The sequence below is a fragment of the Anguilla rostrata genome, chromosome 15 (genome assembly GCF_018555375.3).
Source record: "Anguilla rostrata isolate EN2019 chromosome 15, ASM1855537v3, whole genome shotgun sequence".
NCBI lineage: Eukaryota > Metazoa > Chordata > Actinopteri > Anguilliformes > Anguillidae > Anguilla > Anguilla rostrata.
The window spans coordinates 23,621,316-23,639,718 of NC_057947.1; the positions used below are offsets into that span (position 1 = coordinate 23,621,316).

Here is an 18,403-nt window from a genome sequence, read left to right on the forward strand (position 1 = left end):
GTGTTTTAAACCAGCTCCTAAGATCCTGCGTGAAAAGTGACTCCCCCCACCGTCCTCCTCCGGTTCATAAAGCGTGAAAAGTGCCGAAATGCGACACCCCCTCTGTCTTCGGGGCGATTTGTCAGGATCCTGACGTGGCGTTCTGCACAGAGGCACCTGAAAGAGGGAGAGAAAGGCGCAGACTCGCTCAAAGGCCTGGCTTTCGCGACCGCGCTCCAAACGCAAACACGCTGGGAGCCCACACTGACTGCTCACCCCATTGTCGGAAGGGAAATCCTTTCACCACCTCGCCATTAGTGCATTTTGGGAAGTGCGAGGCAGGCCCCCAGGAGGACTTCCTGCTTTGCAAAGCCCTGGCCAGAGAACAGGTGTTAATCTTACACCACTCACCCACTCCACCCCTCCCACCCATCTCCACACCAATCATATCCAATCATGCTGACCAATCACACTGAAGCCTGGTCTAGTTTTAAGGGGTTTACCTCACCATCAGCTCTAACATGTAAATGCAGGCTGTTGGACAACCTGGGGCCTAAGTTGCCACTAAGCTATCATTTTACCATTGACTTTAATCACCTTTGGTGCCCTTTGCTTATAACTTAAAACCGCTTTGAACTTGAATACATCAATTCTGGTAATAGAATCCAGGAGTTGTACAATCATAAGTGCAATTTAATGAAATAAACCAGCAAGAATGACTGGTCTAGAAATAGAACCCATGAACCGGACCTTAGTATCACTGGGTAGAACTCTGCCAATGGGGACAGCTGCGGAACATTGAATACTTGGAACCCGATAAAGGGTTTGCTCGTTAATAAAGTACATACATAATGCTGTCAGTGTCTAAAGGTCATTGAAGGGAGGGAATCATCAGAGGTGACAGTGTTACAGTGTTGTCATGTAGTTTTACAATTTTACTGCCCTGAATTATGTATTGTTATTTATGTCTCGAATGTGTGTCTTATTGGGCAATAAAATCTAATCTAATTCTGTTTCAGTGCATGCCAGTATTGTGTGGGATATGCTTTTCAGTGCATGGGTGCATCTCACTTGAATTTCAGCAGGGCTCATATTGCATTAATTTGGGGAAAATATAATGTTCTGCAACTTAAATGATAGGGGCAGGGAATTGTGGATGAATCACAGTCACAGTTTTTCATATTATTGGAACAGTGTCTAACCAACCTTTCAAAACTGCACTGTCAAACATCCAACTCAATGGCCCTTTCTCCAGTGACTTGGCGAGCCTGGATCGTACCATTTCCAGTACACCTCTCCTGCTTAGAAATGAGCAGGCTGTTTCACAACTCCTTTGTTTCTTAATGTCTGCAATACATGTTGTGTAAGGATGTTTTCTAAGTGCATGTTTGGCACATGTTTGTTTTTTCCCCAAACACAGCACACAATTCTCTCTCTCCCTCTCTCTCTCTCTCTCTCTCTCTCGCTCTCTCTCTCGCTCCCCTTCCTTCCCTCCCTCTCTGTCTCTTCCTTCCTCCCTTCCTCTCTCTCTCTCTCCTTCTCTATCTATCCTTCTCAACTGTCTGTCTGATTCTTTCTTTTGCATACGCATATACATTTTTCTCACTCAGGCTGAAAGAGGCTAATCTCCTGTGGGAGGTTTTTCAGCCACTTAGCTGGGCAGTACTTCTTCGGGAGGGTGGGTCTTGGGAGGGTGACTACACTAGACTTTCTCCAGCAGCCTTTTGAAGTTTCATCCCTGTATCATAAAGATTGGCCCTGACAGCATCTGCCAAGGCCAGCAGTAGTGCACACAGCTCTTCTCCTGTGCTGTACTGACGGAGGAGCGCGGGCCTGCCATGAATCAGTTTTATCCCCTTGGATGTGAACGGTTTCATTTTTTAATTTAAGCATGCAGTCAGATCCATTGTAAGGAGGGAGGACGCTCCTTGAGTGCTCTTAAAAGCAGTTGCTATGCCTTCTGAGCGTTTCGAGTTGAGGACTTCAGCTGCACCTCAGCCTTTTCTGATAAGAGACCTTTCAAATGTCGTGCGTGAAGCCTTTGGCTGATTATTTGTGAAGAAAGCCAGGTGTGGAAAAATTCTTCCCATCAGTGCCTCCCTTTGAGTGTCCGCAGTATGCCCCGAGCCTGGCCTCTCCTGCGAGGCGCTGACCCCGCGCGCATCCTGCACAGGATCCCAAGGCCTGCAGGCCTCCTTCAGTCCTGCGCAATACCACGCTTGTCACTCAGCGTCATGCCCATAGGCAGTGACAGTGCATAATTACCTCCAGTTCTTTCTGCGTTGAAGCCCTGTGGAAAGACTAGCACTCAGCCATTCCACCAGCACATTCCAACATCACTAGACTTTCAGTGCAAAGAAATGCACAATATTATTAATAATAATAATAATAATAATAATAATGGAGTCAAGGCCCTCTTGTCTTGTGCTTCGTGTTTCATGTATGCCATGGTGTGAGGTGGTCTATTGCTCTTTGCCTGGACCAGGTTGTGCCGTGGTTCACTGTGGTTTTTTGGGTGTGGGGTGGGGTGCAGGTGGCTCGTCTGCTGCAGCCCTCGGTCATCTGGATCGGCGACGCAGAGAAAACCTTCTACAAGAAAATCCCCAAGCCAGACAAAGAGGTGGGCCGCCCTTGCTCCACATAGCCTCAGTGGCCACACCCAAAAGCCCCATCTCTGAACAGGCAGCATCCTTAGCCCAGATGTGGAAAACCCAAGTTCAGAAAGTAAAAGTCCTCCCCAGTATTTTGCTCCAGTCACCTGGATTTGCTAATTTGCCCAATTCTTCAGCCAGGTGGTAGAACTAATTACGGAAATCAACTGGCTGAGTTCATGGGCAGAAGAAACATGTGGCAGGACTTTTACTTTCTGACCCCTGGACTTTCCAGCTCTGCCTTAGCCCTCTCTGAAACACACTCCTCAACCCGTCTGAAATCAGGACCTGGTTATCGCACGCTTGATCTGAACGTGCAAGAAATCCTGCTGGTGTTTTCATTCTTCCCTGAATTCCACAGCAGAACGAAAACAGCTCTCGCATACAAACTCTTAAACCACCGTGACACAATATGGAGATGTATTGGAAGGGTGGAGTGAAAGTGTTGGAGCAAGCCCCGTGCACTTACTTTTCTTATGAATAGCTGACGGTACATTGACCTAATGTCAGCACATAAAAACAGACCACAGTCTTTCATACTTTTTTACTGCATAAAAGGGTGTGGGCCTCCTCTGTTTTTATGGAGCGGAGGAGCAGACATAATTGTGTCACGGTCGACGGTTGTACGCAATAACACAATAACAACAGGTGTTACTCCGCGTGTTCTGGTTCAGATGAACGTCAACACGAGTTCCTCACAGAAAAGCAGCCATTGCCTTGCCATGGAGCGCAAGCAGGAACACGCACAAAGCAGCACGCATTCGCCTACCATAAGCATGGTGGGAAAAATATATCAATGAGCAGTTACATTAAAATGATGCAAATGTCATTCTACAGCAGTGTGTCATGGGAATGTAAGGAAGTTGAAAAAGATAAGTGTAAGATTCCGTTCATGGATTAATGAATTAAGAAAGTGCTAAAAGCTCAAACTGATAAGGGTGTGAGTGCCCCCTGCTGGCCAGTCTGTCTTCAAACAGGAATTCCACTTTAACCTTCTGTTTGGCTGAAGGAGGCAGGAAGTGAAGCCTCCTGTTATCTGGCAGGGCGTGCCACTTGTGTCTCTTCACACACGGTGCACTCCCTCTCCTCCGATTAATTCAAACTGACCATTTTACAATTTTTACAACACACCAGATTTGATCTTCAAAGCCGATTACATGCATTGTTGGCTTGATGGTGGAGAACTGAAATGGATGCAATATCTCTGCCTGCACCTGCAGTAGATTTGTTTGGACATTCTCTCTTTAGCGGTTTATGCTGTGATCTTTTTGCTTATTTGCCTCTAAATGCCGGTACTGTAATGTTTCAGTGAACTCTGTCAACTGCCACCAAGAAATATGGCTTCAGCCAGATAAGTAAATGGCCACAGTTAGGCCATGTCATCTGTTGCATGTGATTTTCCACTGCAGCACGCGCTTCAGAGGACAGCACACGCTAGTCTGCAATCTCCCTAAATCCAGAAATAAGCGCTGATGATTGGCTATTCCAAACTGAGCAGAAATGGGGAGGAGAAGCTTTTTAAAAGAAGGCACAGAGGTGACCTATCTTTACACGTCTGCACCTATAGCATTGTAACTGTATTCCAAAAGGCAATCCAGATCTTATCATATCAAGGTCCATGTTAGGGAGAATTATGGTCAGATAACAGTGCACTTGAACAACAGATTCAGGTGCACTTTGACTGCAATTGGGATGTGTATGGTGGACCAGCTTCTGTGAATTATTTATTAAATTGGAGATGAATATTATGTTAAAATATATGTTAAGTCAGAGATCATTCAGAGAGAAGCCCCAAAAAGGACTGCAAATAAATATTTCAGTCCTGCAGAAAAAGGTTTTCATTTCCGTTTTGGTCTAAAATGCTCCCCCATCTCACCGTAAGTCAAGCCATGGATTAATATCCTTGGTAAACACCACTGTTTTCAATTCAAGCATTTCAGCTCCACTGCCACAAAAAAAGCAATCGTGCTCTTCTAGCCACAAAAAAGCCTGACATGGAAACAGATATCTGTTTTATGTTAGGAAAGACTTAGTCCTCTCAAACTGAAAAAGTTTTTTGCTCATTCAGAAGCCAACGCTTGTTATGTAAATGAAGCACCGTTATTTGGAGGTTGTCCTTACCAATGAGGTCCCAGAAACGACACGCTGTTCAGTTTAGCTCGTCCTCGCTGGACAGTGTTTACTGTCTGTCAGTGGGATCTGCAGCGGTGCTTAAAGCAGGTCAGCAATGTGCACAGTCTGCTTATTTTCAAATGACAAGGCAAGTTCATCGCGTTTACCTCTGAGGTCAGATTGCACTGCCACCTCTTAACAAACGTGAGCTCGTGTGTCCCGCGTACCCATTTAAAGGCCAGGCATTGCCACATGCACAGGGCTGAGGCCCCTCTGTTCCTTCTGAGTGAGCTGGTCACAGTGACCAGAGGGCTTGAGCAGAGGTCTGCTTTCCTGTACAGTAATGGATTAAACAGAGTCAGGTTAAAGCTGATCTGCTGTGATACTGGAGTTCATTTATTTGCAGCATGAAAATAAATACATAGACCCCCCGCCACCACCTACAAACACGCACACACACACAGACACAAATACACAAACACAGAAACACACACACACACACACACACACACAAACACACAAACTCAGAAACACACACACACACACACACACTCACAAAGATACACATAAACACAGACACACACATACATATTCACAAGCACACATGCACGCACACGGATAAGCAAACATACAGACACTCAGATATGCATACACACAGACAGATACACATACCCGCACACACACTCACACACGTGAACAAATGCCCTCAGACAGATACACATTCACACATGAGCGCACAAATGCACATGCACACAGAGGAGCATACAGTACACACTGACATACACATAGATACACATACACCGATTCAAATACACATAGAGACACACACATACACACGCTCAAGCAGACACACTGCACGCACATGTAAAACTGAAAGTGTATTCCACTCTGCACTAAATGCCAGGAGGACATGATCAGACAGGAATGCAATGCTTCCTCTCTATTGCACAGACAAGCGGTCCCAAGGCTCTCCATGACAACACATCAACTGTCAGAGCTTGTTTTTTCAGACCTTCAGACAGGCAGATGTCACTTGTCTTGTGCTGACAGGACAAGTGATACTGTGCACACAGACCCAGACAACTTATGAGCAGAGTCTCCTCAACTAATCTCTCTCTCTCTCTCTCTCTCTCTCTCTGTCCCTCCCTCCCTCCCTCCCTGCATTCAGTTGAATTTAATTAAAATGTGCATTATTAGATTGTTGGCATGACATTAAACAGGAATGTGTTGCCAAAATATTTTAAAATACACAATGGAAAGGCATGTCTTAAAAGCAAATATTATCCATCCTCATTTGAACATCCCTCCCCTTGATCGACTAAAAAGAACACAAACACACATGTCGCACCCCCACAGACACACAGACCAAGACCCAGACACACCCAGACACACACACACACACATGGTCTCTGTGAAAAGCACATTCTGCATCCAACACATTCCAGGAAAACTTAGTTCTGCCAAACTGGAAGTAGGATGTCAAATGTCAAACAGACCTGTGAAGGCAGTGGAACACAGAACTACACTGCCCTCTTGTGGTAACAGATAAAATAAAACAAAGAAGAGAGACACTACTCTGTGGAGGGCAGATGAGTATAAAATGCAGTAGGTTTTTTTTTTTTCTTTAAACATTTGTAATGTTACATTATTACACTCAGCTCTGAATTAACAGTATGCATTTTCCCCACCTACTGTGGAAGGATGCTCTTGAGAATCCAGAGTTTCTGCTGAAGGATCAAATTGTTGCCGTACGTGAAATGTACACAGTCATTGTCAGTATGATTTCTCTTGTATGGATTGGACTGGACCTCAGGACCTCAATGTCCTTTGCAGTGCAAAGAGGGAAATGCATCTGAAACACTGTAAATATGTAGCACCTACCTGGCTGATGAACATTCACCACACATCGGCTGAGGTGGAGAGGGAAGGACTTATGAAGCCAGTTAATCTGTGGGATGGTTTGGTGGCCTCAGCCAGCCGTGGCTCCTGTCAGCGATGCGTCTGCATGGACCCGTTTCGGTTCGTTCCTGCAGTGGGGACAGGCTGTTTGCGCTCACGGCGGCAGTAGTCAGCGTCTCCTTCTGCCTCGGCTCACAGATGGAGCCCAAAAGGCTGAAGAAGGACCTCCCGAAGTTGCTGAAGCTGATCAAGCCCGAGGACCGCGTGCTGATCGTGGGGACCACGCAGCGCCCCTTCGACGCCGACCTCAAGCCCCTGTGCAAGGTCTACCGGAAGATCATCCTCATCCCCAGGCCAGACTACGCCACCAGGCTCGGTCAGTGGACCCCTCCACCCACCTCAGAGAAACACCTTCCGCAATTCCTCTGTGTTATCTCTCTCCTGCCTGTGCTGTGTAAACTGTGATCTGTGTTGCCTGTCTCCTGCCTGTGCTCTGTAAACTGTGATCTGTGTTGCCTGTCTCCTGCCTGTGCTCTGTAAACTGTGATCTGTGTTGCCTGTCTCCTGCCTGTGTCCTGTAAGCTGTGCTCTGCGTTGCCTGTCTTCTGCCTGTGCTCTGTAAACTTTGCTCTGTGTTGCCAGTCTTCTGCCTGTGCTCTGTGAACTGTGCTCTGTGCTCTGCGTTGCCTGTCTTATCCCTATGCTTTGTAAACTGTGCTTTGTGTTGCCTGTCTCCTGTCTGTGTTCTGTAAACTGAGCTCTGTGCTCTGTGTTGCCTGTCTTATCCTTATGCTCTGTAAACTGTGCTGTGTTGCCTGCGTTCCTCACCCCTGTGCGCGGCTGTGTTCAGCCCTGTGGAGCCGCTCTCTGGAGGAGCGTGGGGGCCAGCTGAGCCCTGAGCTGGACCTGAGCTCGCTGGCCAAAGTGACGGACGGCTACACGCAGGGCCGCATCCTGCGGGCTGTGCAGGCGGTGCTGACCCAGCGGCGGCTGGACCTGCAGACCCAGAGGCCCCTCAGAGCGCTGGAGTTCATCCCCCCCCTCGCCAGGCAGGACCCCGTCTACAAGGACGAGGAGGAGACCTTTAAGGTGAGCACAGGCCCCACGGCCAGGAAACACACAGGCCTGCTAACACACACTCATATACACATATACGCACGCACACACACACACAGACTCACACTCATATACACACATACACACACACTCACACTCATATACACATATACGCACACACACACACACACTCACACTCATATACACACATACACACACGCACACATACCTATACACACACACACACACACACACTCATATACACACATGCACATATACCTATACACACACACATATACATACATACACATACACACACACACACACAGCAGCTCAGTGCTTCTACACTGGTTGTTTAATATAAAAGGAAACCTTATCCGAGTCACTTCAAAAAAGACTAATCCAAAGCTCTGGCACACAGTTTTTGATTAAATGTGCTTAAAATTATAAATGGTAAATGGACTGCATTTATACAGCGCTTTTATCCAAAGCACTTTACAATTGATGCCTCTCAATTTACCATTTACCATTTTACCATTTAAAATTATTGACCTATACTGGAGCCAACTGCACTGGCCTTAGTGAGCAACGTCTCTCAACAAGACCAGGAGGTGAGCTTTAAAAAACAAAGCCCATTTTAGCCGCTCAATGTGCTTCAGCTCTCCTCATTCTGTCTTCTTTTAAGTTAGTATGTTCCTACTGGTTGTTTTATGTTCACATTTTGCACATCCCTGAAAGGGTGGTTTATTCTTTGCTATAAAATGAGGGAAGGACACCTGGAGAAGCCAAGAGTGTTTTCCTGATTTTGAACACTTGAGGGAGCACTTCACCTCCACATGAGAGATGTGACAGCCATAAAGCCTGAGTCTTTGGGTTTACTTCTATGCCACATGCCTGCTGAGATAAGTAGTATAGTATGAGCGTTTGTGGATATGTTTGTGCATGTAAGGTGTGCCTCTGTGAATGTGGATCTATGGGAGCATTAGCATGGTCGTGTTGCATGTACATTTGTGTGTCTATGTGGGTATGTATATGAGTTTATGTGTGTGCATGCATGTCTGTTAAAAAGTTATGTTTTCCATGTACAAAAGATGCATATGAGCATGTGTGTGTGTGCACGTGTACATGCATGTGTATATGTGTCTGAATGAGCCTGAATGAGTGCTAATGTGAATGTGTTGCCTATACTGTATGTGATTTTGTGTGTGTGTGTGTGTGTGTGTGTGTGTGTGCGTGCGTGCACTGTATGTGCGTGTGTGCACAGACCTGTAATCCTAATGACATGATGTACTGCTGGGCCCTAAATACAGTCTGTTGTGAGAGGGGGGGGCACTCCTGGAAAATAGGGGGGTTATTGGCAGACAGACCCTGCGGGACCAGCTAGCTTTGGCCCTAAAGGCTGGATTCACTGGAACACTAAAGGACAGCTGTGAGCTCTTCTCCTAAACGACCATCACTCACTCGGCACTGGCTTCAAACTCCTAGAAACTACTAGATGCATCATGCATCTTTCTGCCGTAGTCCATGGTTGCTCTACAATGTTGACTGGGTCCATGATGTAAAGAGGATGTAAATGACTGACCACTGAATCTCCTCTTTCTCTACTCTGGTCCTGCTAGGTCACCTGTCTCTTCACATTGTTTCTTGAAATGTTTTCATTCTGAATTTTGAATGTAATGCTAACACCAGTGGGAAATCACATTATGGTGATTATTTACTAGTTGAGCAGATGTCCTTACACAGAGAAACAATTTTTCATACCTTGCCCAAGTGTGATGTCTCTCCTGGGATTTGAACTGGCAGCCTCAGAACCTGGCCAGGCTGACGGGGGCATTCTCTGTGTTCTCAGGCCTGGTACAGCAGGACCCCGCTGGGCAAGAAGAGGGCACGGGCCGCCAGGGCCAGCGAGGAGGGGGAGATGGGTAACGGCCCCGAGAAAGGAGGGAAGGGAAAAAAGAAAATGATGGAGGGCAAAGCGAAGGGGAAGAAAAAGAAGAAGTGAGGTGTAGGCTCAAAGCAGTCTCTTCACTTGTGGAATCTCATCAGACACTCTCCATAGTGGAGAATGGACAGTAACACACTGAGTACACTGTCTCATTTAGAGGAGAACATCTTTCTCAACTCTAACCTCATTCTTGACCTCCATATTACTTCACATTTATACACATCTCAAACACTCATAAAGAGAGTGTGTGTACGTGTGTGTACATACATACGTACATGCATACACATTAACCCATTGTTTACTGTGCTGCATTTCAATCACCAGTGTTTTTTGTTTTAATGTTGATCATGATGATGAGAATGATGGTTTGAAATTTAGATTTCATGAATTTTACTATAATACATTCAACGCCTTTTCTGATTTAGGTTCCACCATGTCAAACATTTGGCCATGTATTTCAATAATTATGACTAATCCATTTTGGTTTGATTTGAAACTGCACATGACCAGAAATAAACCCTGGTATTGATCAAACTCAGTAATAAACTATTCCAGAATATGAGCGACAGTCAACATTGATAATATTTTTCTTTGTTTCCTTGGTTGTCCACTAATACCTCATTCTGCTGCAAAATTGGTGCAGTGACCTGTCTGTCAATGTTAGGAATGACTAGTGTCCTTTTTATAGCAGTCTGACCTATCCCCTAACGACACAACCTGTTTACACATGATGACTGCAACTACGTCTATTTTTAATTTCAACTTTTTTTTTCCAAGATAGATATTTTCCCATTGGCCTCCTCCTTTTTAATCTGACCATTTCATATTGCATTTCTCTTTTTTAACATATTGTAATATGACATTGATTTATTAAAATGGTTTTTTTACCTGAAGTTGGTTTGGAGTTGTATTGTACATGTGTGGCACAGGGACAGTCCCACTGATGCTTTGGTTCCCCGCACCTTGTCCATGGTTAGCATGCCGCACCTTGTCCATGGTTAGCATGCCGCACCTTGTCCATGGTTAGCATGCCGCACCTTGCCCACTCACAAGTATTTTCATCTCCTCTATGGTTCAGCATTGACTGATAAGCCAAAGATGTCAGGCACATCTTTCAGACACCCTGCAACAGCCCATCCTGTAAATCACACTACGATAATGGACAAAGTACAAATATGATCCAAGGGTGTGTTAGCCATCAAGTAACACTCCCTTATTTATTATTCATTCATGCATTCACTCAGTCATTCATTCATTCTGACTGCAAGGTTGAGGCAATAGTAAAAAATATATATATATATTTGTTACAGTTATATTTATTTATATAACCATAGCATAACTGTACTTTTGTCTTGAATTTGTAGCTAAAGATACATTTAATTCCTGTTGATTTTATCCGTATTTGCATTTGTGTTTTTATTTGACTTTACTGTACCTCCCAGGGGTGAGGGGGTGCTTTGAGTCCCCCGAGAGGGAGGCCTTCTCTGATGTTCACCCGTATGGAGCCGTATCGCTTCCTTCATGGCTGGCTTGTGAATTGCGCAGTTAATATTAAATTGAAAAGGGGAGAATGCGGGAGACGGGCTGCTGTCATCAGACGGCCCCAGGGCCCCCCAGGTCCACAGGGGCCCGGCCACTGCTGGGCCCCCGGTCCTCCGACCCCCTCCCCCACGTCCCCAGACATCACATCACCATTCCAGGCGAAGCCAGTAACGAGACCACCGCGGTGATGTAAGATTTTTATCAAGCAAAATAATGAAATAAGATGAAAACTATGAATTAATTAAACACTGCCTTGGCTTTTTCTTCACTCTCCCGGCAACAATTCCCATCGTTTCTGTGCCAGGGAGCTGCTAATTAGCCTGTGTAATTTTCAGTGTTGCTAATTACAGCCCGGGGGTGTGTGAGTGGGGGGGGAGGGGGTTAGGAGAGCGGGAGGGGGGCGGTGACTGCAGCGAGGCACCTTGTCCCGGCTCGGACTGCCGTTTCACTGCGTGTGCACAAGCCGAGCGGCTGACCCACTTCCCAGCGCCGCTCCCTCTGAGGTCGCGGGTTCACATCCAGCAGACAAGCCCCACCGTCCACTGCCCCGACCCTGCCCTTTTGACCGTCTCTCTCTCCCATTTAATGACCTGTCTCCAGCTTTTTGTTGTTCCTCCCCTACCTGCGCCCCCTCCCCCCTCCGTCTCCTCTCGCTTCTATCCGTCCCTCTCCCCGCGCCTCCTGCCCCATTTCTTCCCGCCAGATGTGTTTATGGAGCATGACAAACGCTGTCACCTTTGTGCTTCTTGGAGCTGAAGCTAACGTCTTTATCCGATTGTTTCTAACTGCGCGGTCCGCATTGCTGCTCATCTGCTCGCGCAAGGAAAGGCCCCCGGCTGCAGGTTTCATGTTCACGCTCACCGTCTCGCAGCGCAATTAAAATGCGCTCTCCTTTTCTTTCCTCTCTTTTTTTAAAGAATGCTGTGAAGCGCTTTGATCTTTCTCTTTCTAGATGAGAATAGCACGTCCATGAGATTTCAATTGGAGGAAAGGCAGAACAGCACAGAAATTCTATTTACTGGCCAGATACTCAATTGTAACTGATAAGGAGCAGCATGGAGCTGAATATCTTGTCAGAAAATAGAATGTCTGTCATGGTACTATCTGATGACCTCTAGGATCAGTTGCAATTTGCAATTTTGTGCCTGATGCTAGAACCTTCCGCCATCTGGAAAGTGAGCCTGCAAACTCCTGGCTATGAGTGCAGTCTTTTAATCGTTGCACCTCTGAGGTGCTACCTTGGAAACCAGGCCTAAGGACACCTGGAAAAGAGGCGGGCACGGACGCGAGCGAGGTCGAGCACACCGCCACATGCGGGCATGGCAGAGGGAAGAGCTTACCTCAATCTGAAAATAATTACAGACGGAAAAAAAAGAACAATTAGCCAGCTGGGTATTATAAAACAAAGCAATTAATGTTATGGTAATAAGCTGGATTTTAAGCAATTCCCTATCATTTGCTAATCATTTGTTAATTAGTCTGACTTGTTAATACATCAAATTGCAAGAGTGATTAATCGGACACATTCTGGTATTTAACAAACTCTTCCTAATGTGTAGCAGTTGGCAGGAATACTGCTCCACTTCTGGAGCAAGAGAGGCCCTTCTGGATGAAGTGGGGCCCTGAAGTTAGGAGCAGGGATGGAGGAGAGGCCCTGCAGTATGGAGAGGGTGGCCCTAAAAACACTGTATAAAAACACAGCTCATGTTTGGAAGTAAAATGGGCCCTGTAGTATGAAGAGGCAGACTAAAGTAGGAAGCAAGACCTGACGGTAGGGAAAGCGGGCCAGTAAAAAGGAGAAGGGCCCTCTGGGTTGTGTGGGATATAGAGGGACTGTGGGATTTTGCAGTACTTGCTACACATTTGATGTTCTTCTTACACAGAGCATTCCTCTGCATGTTGGGAGTTTTAGCAGTCTTGCCTATTGTGCTATGAATACGGATTCCTCTCTTGGGGCTACCAAACCCTGGCTACTGCCTGCAGGGAGGGAGATTAGCATTTAGCATGGGATGTGATTCCAGCACAGGGCACCAGATCCCGTTCCCTTTGCCAATTTAATTCTTGCCCGCCTTGCTCATGGGAAGGAAGTCCCATCGGACATCGATCTGCCTTCCAAGGGACACTGTGCTTCCACATTAACTGAGGGCCAGCGGTCTCAGTGCCAGCCACCTACTGGCAGGTACAGGAACTGCGATGGTCAGAGTTAAGCAGTGTGGCACAGTGTCAGTGCTAAGCACACAGCTGACCACAGGGAAGTACAAACAGTACAGCGGCAGAATTTCACAGAGAATTTCAGCACAATCCTGCTGAGAAGTTATCTATCCAACAGTAAACACATTAGTCCCACAGAAAAGCACAGCACGGCCACACACGTGGATAATATGAGAATGTGAAAACCACAGAGCCCTCACCCAGCTGTCATCAAACACCTGCTGTCCCTGACTGAGCGATAGCTCTGAAAGAGGCTTCCTACCTCCGGAAGGTTCCGACAATCACAGAATCCGTAAAGCACAACCGTGTATCAGATCCAGAAATCAGTCAAATTATTGGAACTACCTGAACCTTTTTGGCAACAGTAAACTTCCTGTTGATTCCTGCCAATTTAAATAAACTGTCATTTTCAGAAATATTTAGAAATAAATAATAAAGGTGCTTTACATATAATATGGGTTTCTCTCTTCTTTGTTTGGTTTATACCAATGTGCCACCAGCAAAGCAGCCCATACCTCCACCAGTCATATTCCTATTTAGAAATACATTTTTGGGAAGTATTTTACATTTTCTAACAAGATACATTTTGGCGTATTTTTCCCATCCCTGCCAGATGTCAGATGCAGGCCCAGGGTTGGACAGCTTCAGGGCTCGTTGGTGGGATGTAGGGGACAGTGTGGGAAAATGCAGTAATGACACGGGGGAGATGGACAGCAGCAGGTGCTGGCAGCAGCTTCTGGAATAAACGAGGGGTGTGTGCCTGTGTGTGTGCGTGTATGTTTGAGAGGGGGGTGTGTGATATATTATGGAAAGAAGAACCAGCAGTTTGTCACTCACCACAAGGTCTGTGTACCCTGAACTTCTTTTTTGAAGACACGCCAATAAATACATGTTGAATACATATGCTATAATGTATTATATAAATATATGAATGGTGCTGGAGCCTATCCCAGCATGCATTGGGTGAGAGGGAGGAATACACCCTGGACAGCTCGCCAATCTATCGCAGGGCTCACACGCCATTAAATTACACGCACTCATTACTTTAGAATCAATTTGGAGTCTCTCAAATTAGTCTAACCTGCATGTCTTTGGACTGTGGGAGGAAACCGGAGTACCCTGAGGAAACCCGATAACAAACATGGGGAGAACATGCAAACTCCACACAGAAAAGCTCTGGCTGGGATTCAAACCAAGGACCTTCTTGCAGTGAGGCAACAGTGCTACCCACTGCTGTCCATGATGCGATTGTGGCCATCACAAATGAAATGCGGCACACGGACTGATTTGGGGACAAGATTACAAAGACAAAAGTCAAGGTGAGTCGCTCTTGAGTCCTCACATAAATGATCAAGCTGGTTAATTAGCCTTTCGCTGTTGTAATTCATGCAAGGATGACAGCACATTCATATTCCTTTATGGTGATGACAAATGTGTAAATGGACAATTTATAGCATAGTGAAAAAGGTTTCAGAATGCTAACATGAAAGGAGAGGTCCTCCTCCATCAGTGCTCTTTGGGCTCCCATGAAAAGATCTCACATTGGGCTGCATCACCGCAGGTCACACAATCCCTTCACAATGAGAGCACAATCTTTAGAATATTTGGAATACTACCTCAATAACTAAATGTAACTAAAGGTCAATCTACACAGTTTTTTTCATATTGGGGTGAGCAAGCTAACTAGCAAATCGGCTTTTTTAACAAAACAAGGCTACCTTACACAGTAAGTAGATGACACAAACAATAAATGACACAAACACATGCATTTACTGGTAACTTCAAAACTTCAAAGCCCTTGTATGTGTTTTGAGTGCTTTGCCCATTGTTGCTTATTTTTTAAATGGCACCAGGCCCAGGTTAGAATCACCTGCAGGGGCAGAAATAGTACATTGAGAATGAACATTGAGAATCCAAAACAGCCAGAGCGTGCACGTATCATAGCTGCTATCATTAACATGTATTAAAGAGAGCTGCAGCACACTTCTTCTCAAGGTTAACATGGAAAAAAGACCTTCATCCAAGGCAATAAAAAGAAAACAACGAAATGTTTGGTAACATCTTTAGAATTTTTTAATCCCATTGACTGGACCGTGATCCCACGGCGGGCAGGACGGACCCGACAGTCATCGGGGGGGGAGGAACGTGGTACCAGGTGAAGGCCCCATTAAAGTACAGATGTTCTCCCCCCTCATTTACGCTGTGTTGGACCGGGCTAATTGGTGACCAGGCGCTGAAGGTCAAACACTCCAGAGGGGAATGTGTAAATCAGAGGTCTGGCTGTGTTCATGAGCAAGGGGTGGGTCAGGGTTAACTTAGCTGTGTCTATTTCTTTTAACAGCTCCCCAAACCAGAAGCTCTGGTAATTATCCACATAGCTTCCTCCGCACGTTCCCTTTCTTCCTACGCCGCCCAGGAATCCCTCGGGGACAAACCCAGGTCATTAGGGCGTCGCGTTGGAAAAACTGCGAGTCCGACAGTCCCACTTTAGTCATTACATGTTTCAAAGGAACAGCTGGCTTGTTTGTCAGCTGAGGACAGGTTTGCTGTGGTCAAGAGAGAAAAGTTTCTTCAACTTGTCTGAAAATATTTGGTAGGGTTCCTGAGGGTAATTTTATAGCAGCATGAACTTTAAAATGAGACGTGATAGTTTCCCACGTACTGATAGTAACTTCTGTATTCACACAAACTGTCAGGAGGTCATAAACCTTTGTTCTGCTGGCAAGACTGACAAAAAAGTGATGATGAGGACAGGTAAGTACTGGAAATCTGATTGCATTAATGGCAAGTGAAGGATTTTTGCATTTGAAATAGCCAGTTGGCAGGCTGGTATCAGGGGCTAATGTGTGACTACAGATCTGAAATACATTTTGGCTGTGTGTTGCCAAGTAACATGATCTGTATCAGGCCCAGGATGTTCTATCTTTAGCCAAATAGAGGGCAGGAAAACACTGCAGGAGCTCCAGGGGGATGTTTTTATCACAAAGTTTGCCTATACAGGCTTGAAAACTCGAGGAGCTAACCTCCTGAGTTTGCACATGCATCTCTGCCTCCTCAAGCGGCATCGACGCGCACCCCCGGCCACGGCAGGATGAGCGCTGAGGTCACGCCCGATCACCCGGTGGGCTCCGACTTCGTCGGGCAGCTGAAGGGGGCGATGGCGACGGGCGACCGCCGGAAAGCGGACGCGCTCCTCAGGGCCACGGCGGCGACGGGGGGGAACCCCGACGCCACGATCGAGCTGTCGAACGACGACTGGCTGAAGGACCCCTCAGTCCAGCTCCCGCCAGCCGTGCTGATGGGTGAGTTCCCCAGGCGATCCCTCGCCATGGCGATCTTTCCCACGAATCGCTCGATCCCTCCGTTGCTCCGCGGCTGAACGCCGGCTGAGCAGAGAGCCTCATTTGAGGGCGAAGCAGATGGAGAAACAGATGGGGAATTCGGCAGGGCCCGAGCCCTGCAGCAGCGTTCAGCTGGTGTGTCATTTCTAGCAGGGTGAACATGGATGAGTCGTTAAGTCCCCGCCTGATTGGCTCCAGCAAAGGGGCGTGGCTTCTCGCAGTTCAGAGCAGAGCACTCACTGTGTGCGATGGCAAGAAGTGCTAAACCTAAAATTGATGTGCACATCTGTTAGTGAAAAGACACACGGACATTGAAATGTCACATGGACATACTAACTTAATGACAGTTACATGAATAAAAGTTGGGTTTGAACAGACTAAAGCTGCACACTGTGCCCTCTGCTCATGATGAAATGCTGATATAGATCCTTCTGGGTCGATATTTTGTCCGGTATGCCTGCAAATGATATTGACTGTAGTTGATTGATTGTAGTTGACCAGCTTCTACCACAAATTGTTTGCATAATCGTTTTTTAATGGGAGATCTGAGAATGCGCATTAAATTTACACAGAGATGCAATCCTTTCTGCTGGATTCTGCATGATCAACAACATTCATTGGCCATGAATCTGGCAGAAGTGAACATTACATGGTTTTTATTTTTTTATGCATCTCGTCATAAGCGTGAATCTTCTTGATCTTCCTATCCATTTGATAGCTCCAAACAAAATAAACACCTTATCACACTGTATATTGGATTGTCGGATGTGCAGATGCTCGCTTTGCTGATTTGACAGCTCCACCCATTATCGGTGGGATAAAGTTTGTAAGCTAAGGATCCTTTTCTTGGTTCTGCTTCTCATCTAGATGGCATAATTCCCAAAAAGACATCAGGTAGCTCTTGCTCTTTATTAACATGCTGTGCTCAAATCCAGGCATTGTTGAATGAATGTGACTGCAGTACTGCTGCAGGTCCCAAAGGGCTGCAGCCTCTGCTAGCTGTCGTTGTGCTTCCACACTGAAGTGATTCAATTTTAGTCATTGATTGGCTAAAGAGTATACCCTTTCTCCCAAGGTCTAAATTGGCAGTTTATTGAATGTAAGTCCTGGCCTTCCAGTTTGATACAACTTAGCCTGGGACCAAGCAATTTTCTTTGGCCTGGGAAACTGAAGGACACAGGGCAAACACACACAGGTGCTCTTTCAGGAGGAGTTGGACTTGTCCGGTGATTTACAGGCATGAGAAAAAACAGTTTGTCCCCGAGGGTCAGACATCGATGAGAAAGCAAAATGGATGCTGTTGAGAAGGTAGAGTTGAGATTGATGGAATTTTTTTTTATCAGAACACATATCTTTTTGTATATAATATGGTCTATATGAACACCAAAAAGACAGTCATTGCATACCTCTGGTGTGTGTGTGTGTGTGTGTACAGTATAGAGAGAGAGAGAGAGAGAGTGTGTGTATGTGTGTGTGTGTGTGTGTGTGTGTTAAAGAGCTAAATAAAAATTAACATAGTTGTTATGCTCAGAGATCTGTTGACCTGCCAGTGATGGTCCGGTCCAGACCATCTCTAGACCAATACTTCTTTAATGTGATCATAATCCTGGAGATCTAACTTCCTGAAGGTTTTCATTTCAACCCTAATTTGGCACATCTGATTCTAC

At 46.0% G+C, this 18,403-nt stretch overlaps 1 protein-coding gene across 1 annotated transcript in view; it reads left to right on the forward strand.

Moving 5' to 3' along the window:
- The window catches only part of iqca1 (IQ motif containing with AAA domain 1), a 52,686-nt gene extending 42,987 nt beyond the window's left edge, over positions 1 to 9,699 (forward strand). The window contains exons 16-19 of the mRNA XM_064310824.1: positions 2,513 to 2,599; positions 6,840 to 7,017; positions 7,492 to 7,730; positions 9,547 to 9,699. Of these exons, the coding sequence (XP_064166894.1) occupies positions 2,513 to 2,599; positions 6,840 to 7,017; positions 7,492 to 7,730; positions 9,547 to 9,699 (657 nt within the window). The remainder of the gene's footprint in view (positions 1 to 2,512; positions 2,600 to 6,839; positions 7,018 to 7,491; positions 7,731 to 9,546) is intronic.
- The last annotated feature ends 8,704 nt before the right edge of the window (positions 9,700 to 18,403 follow it).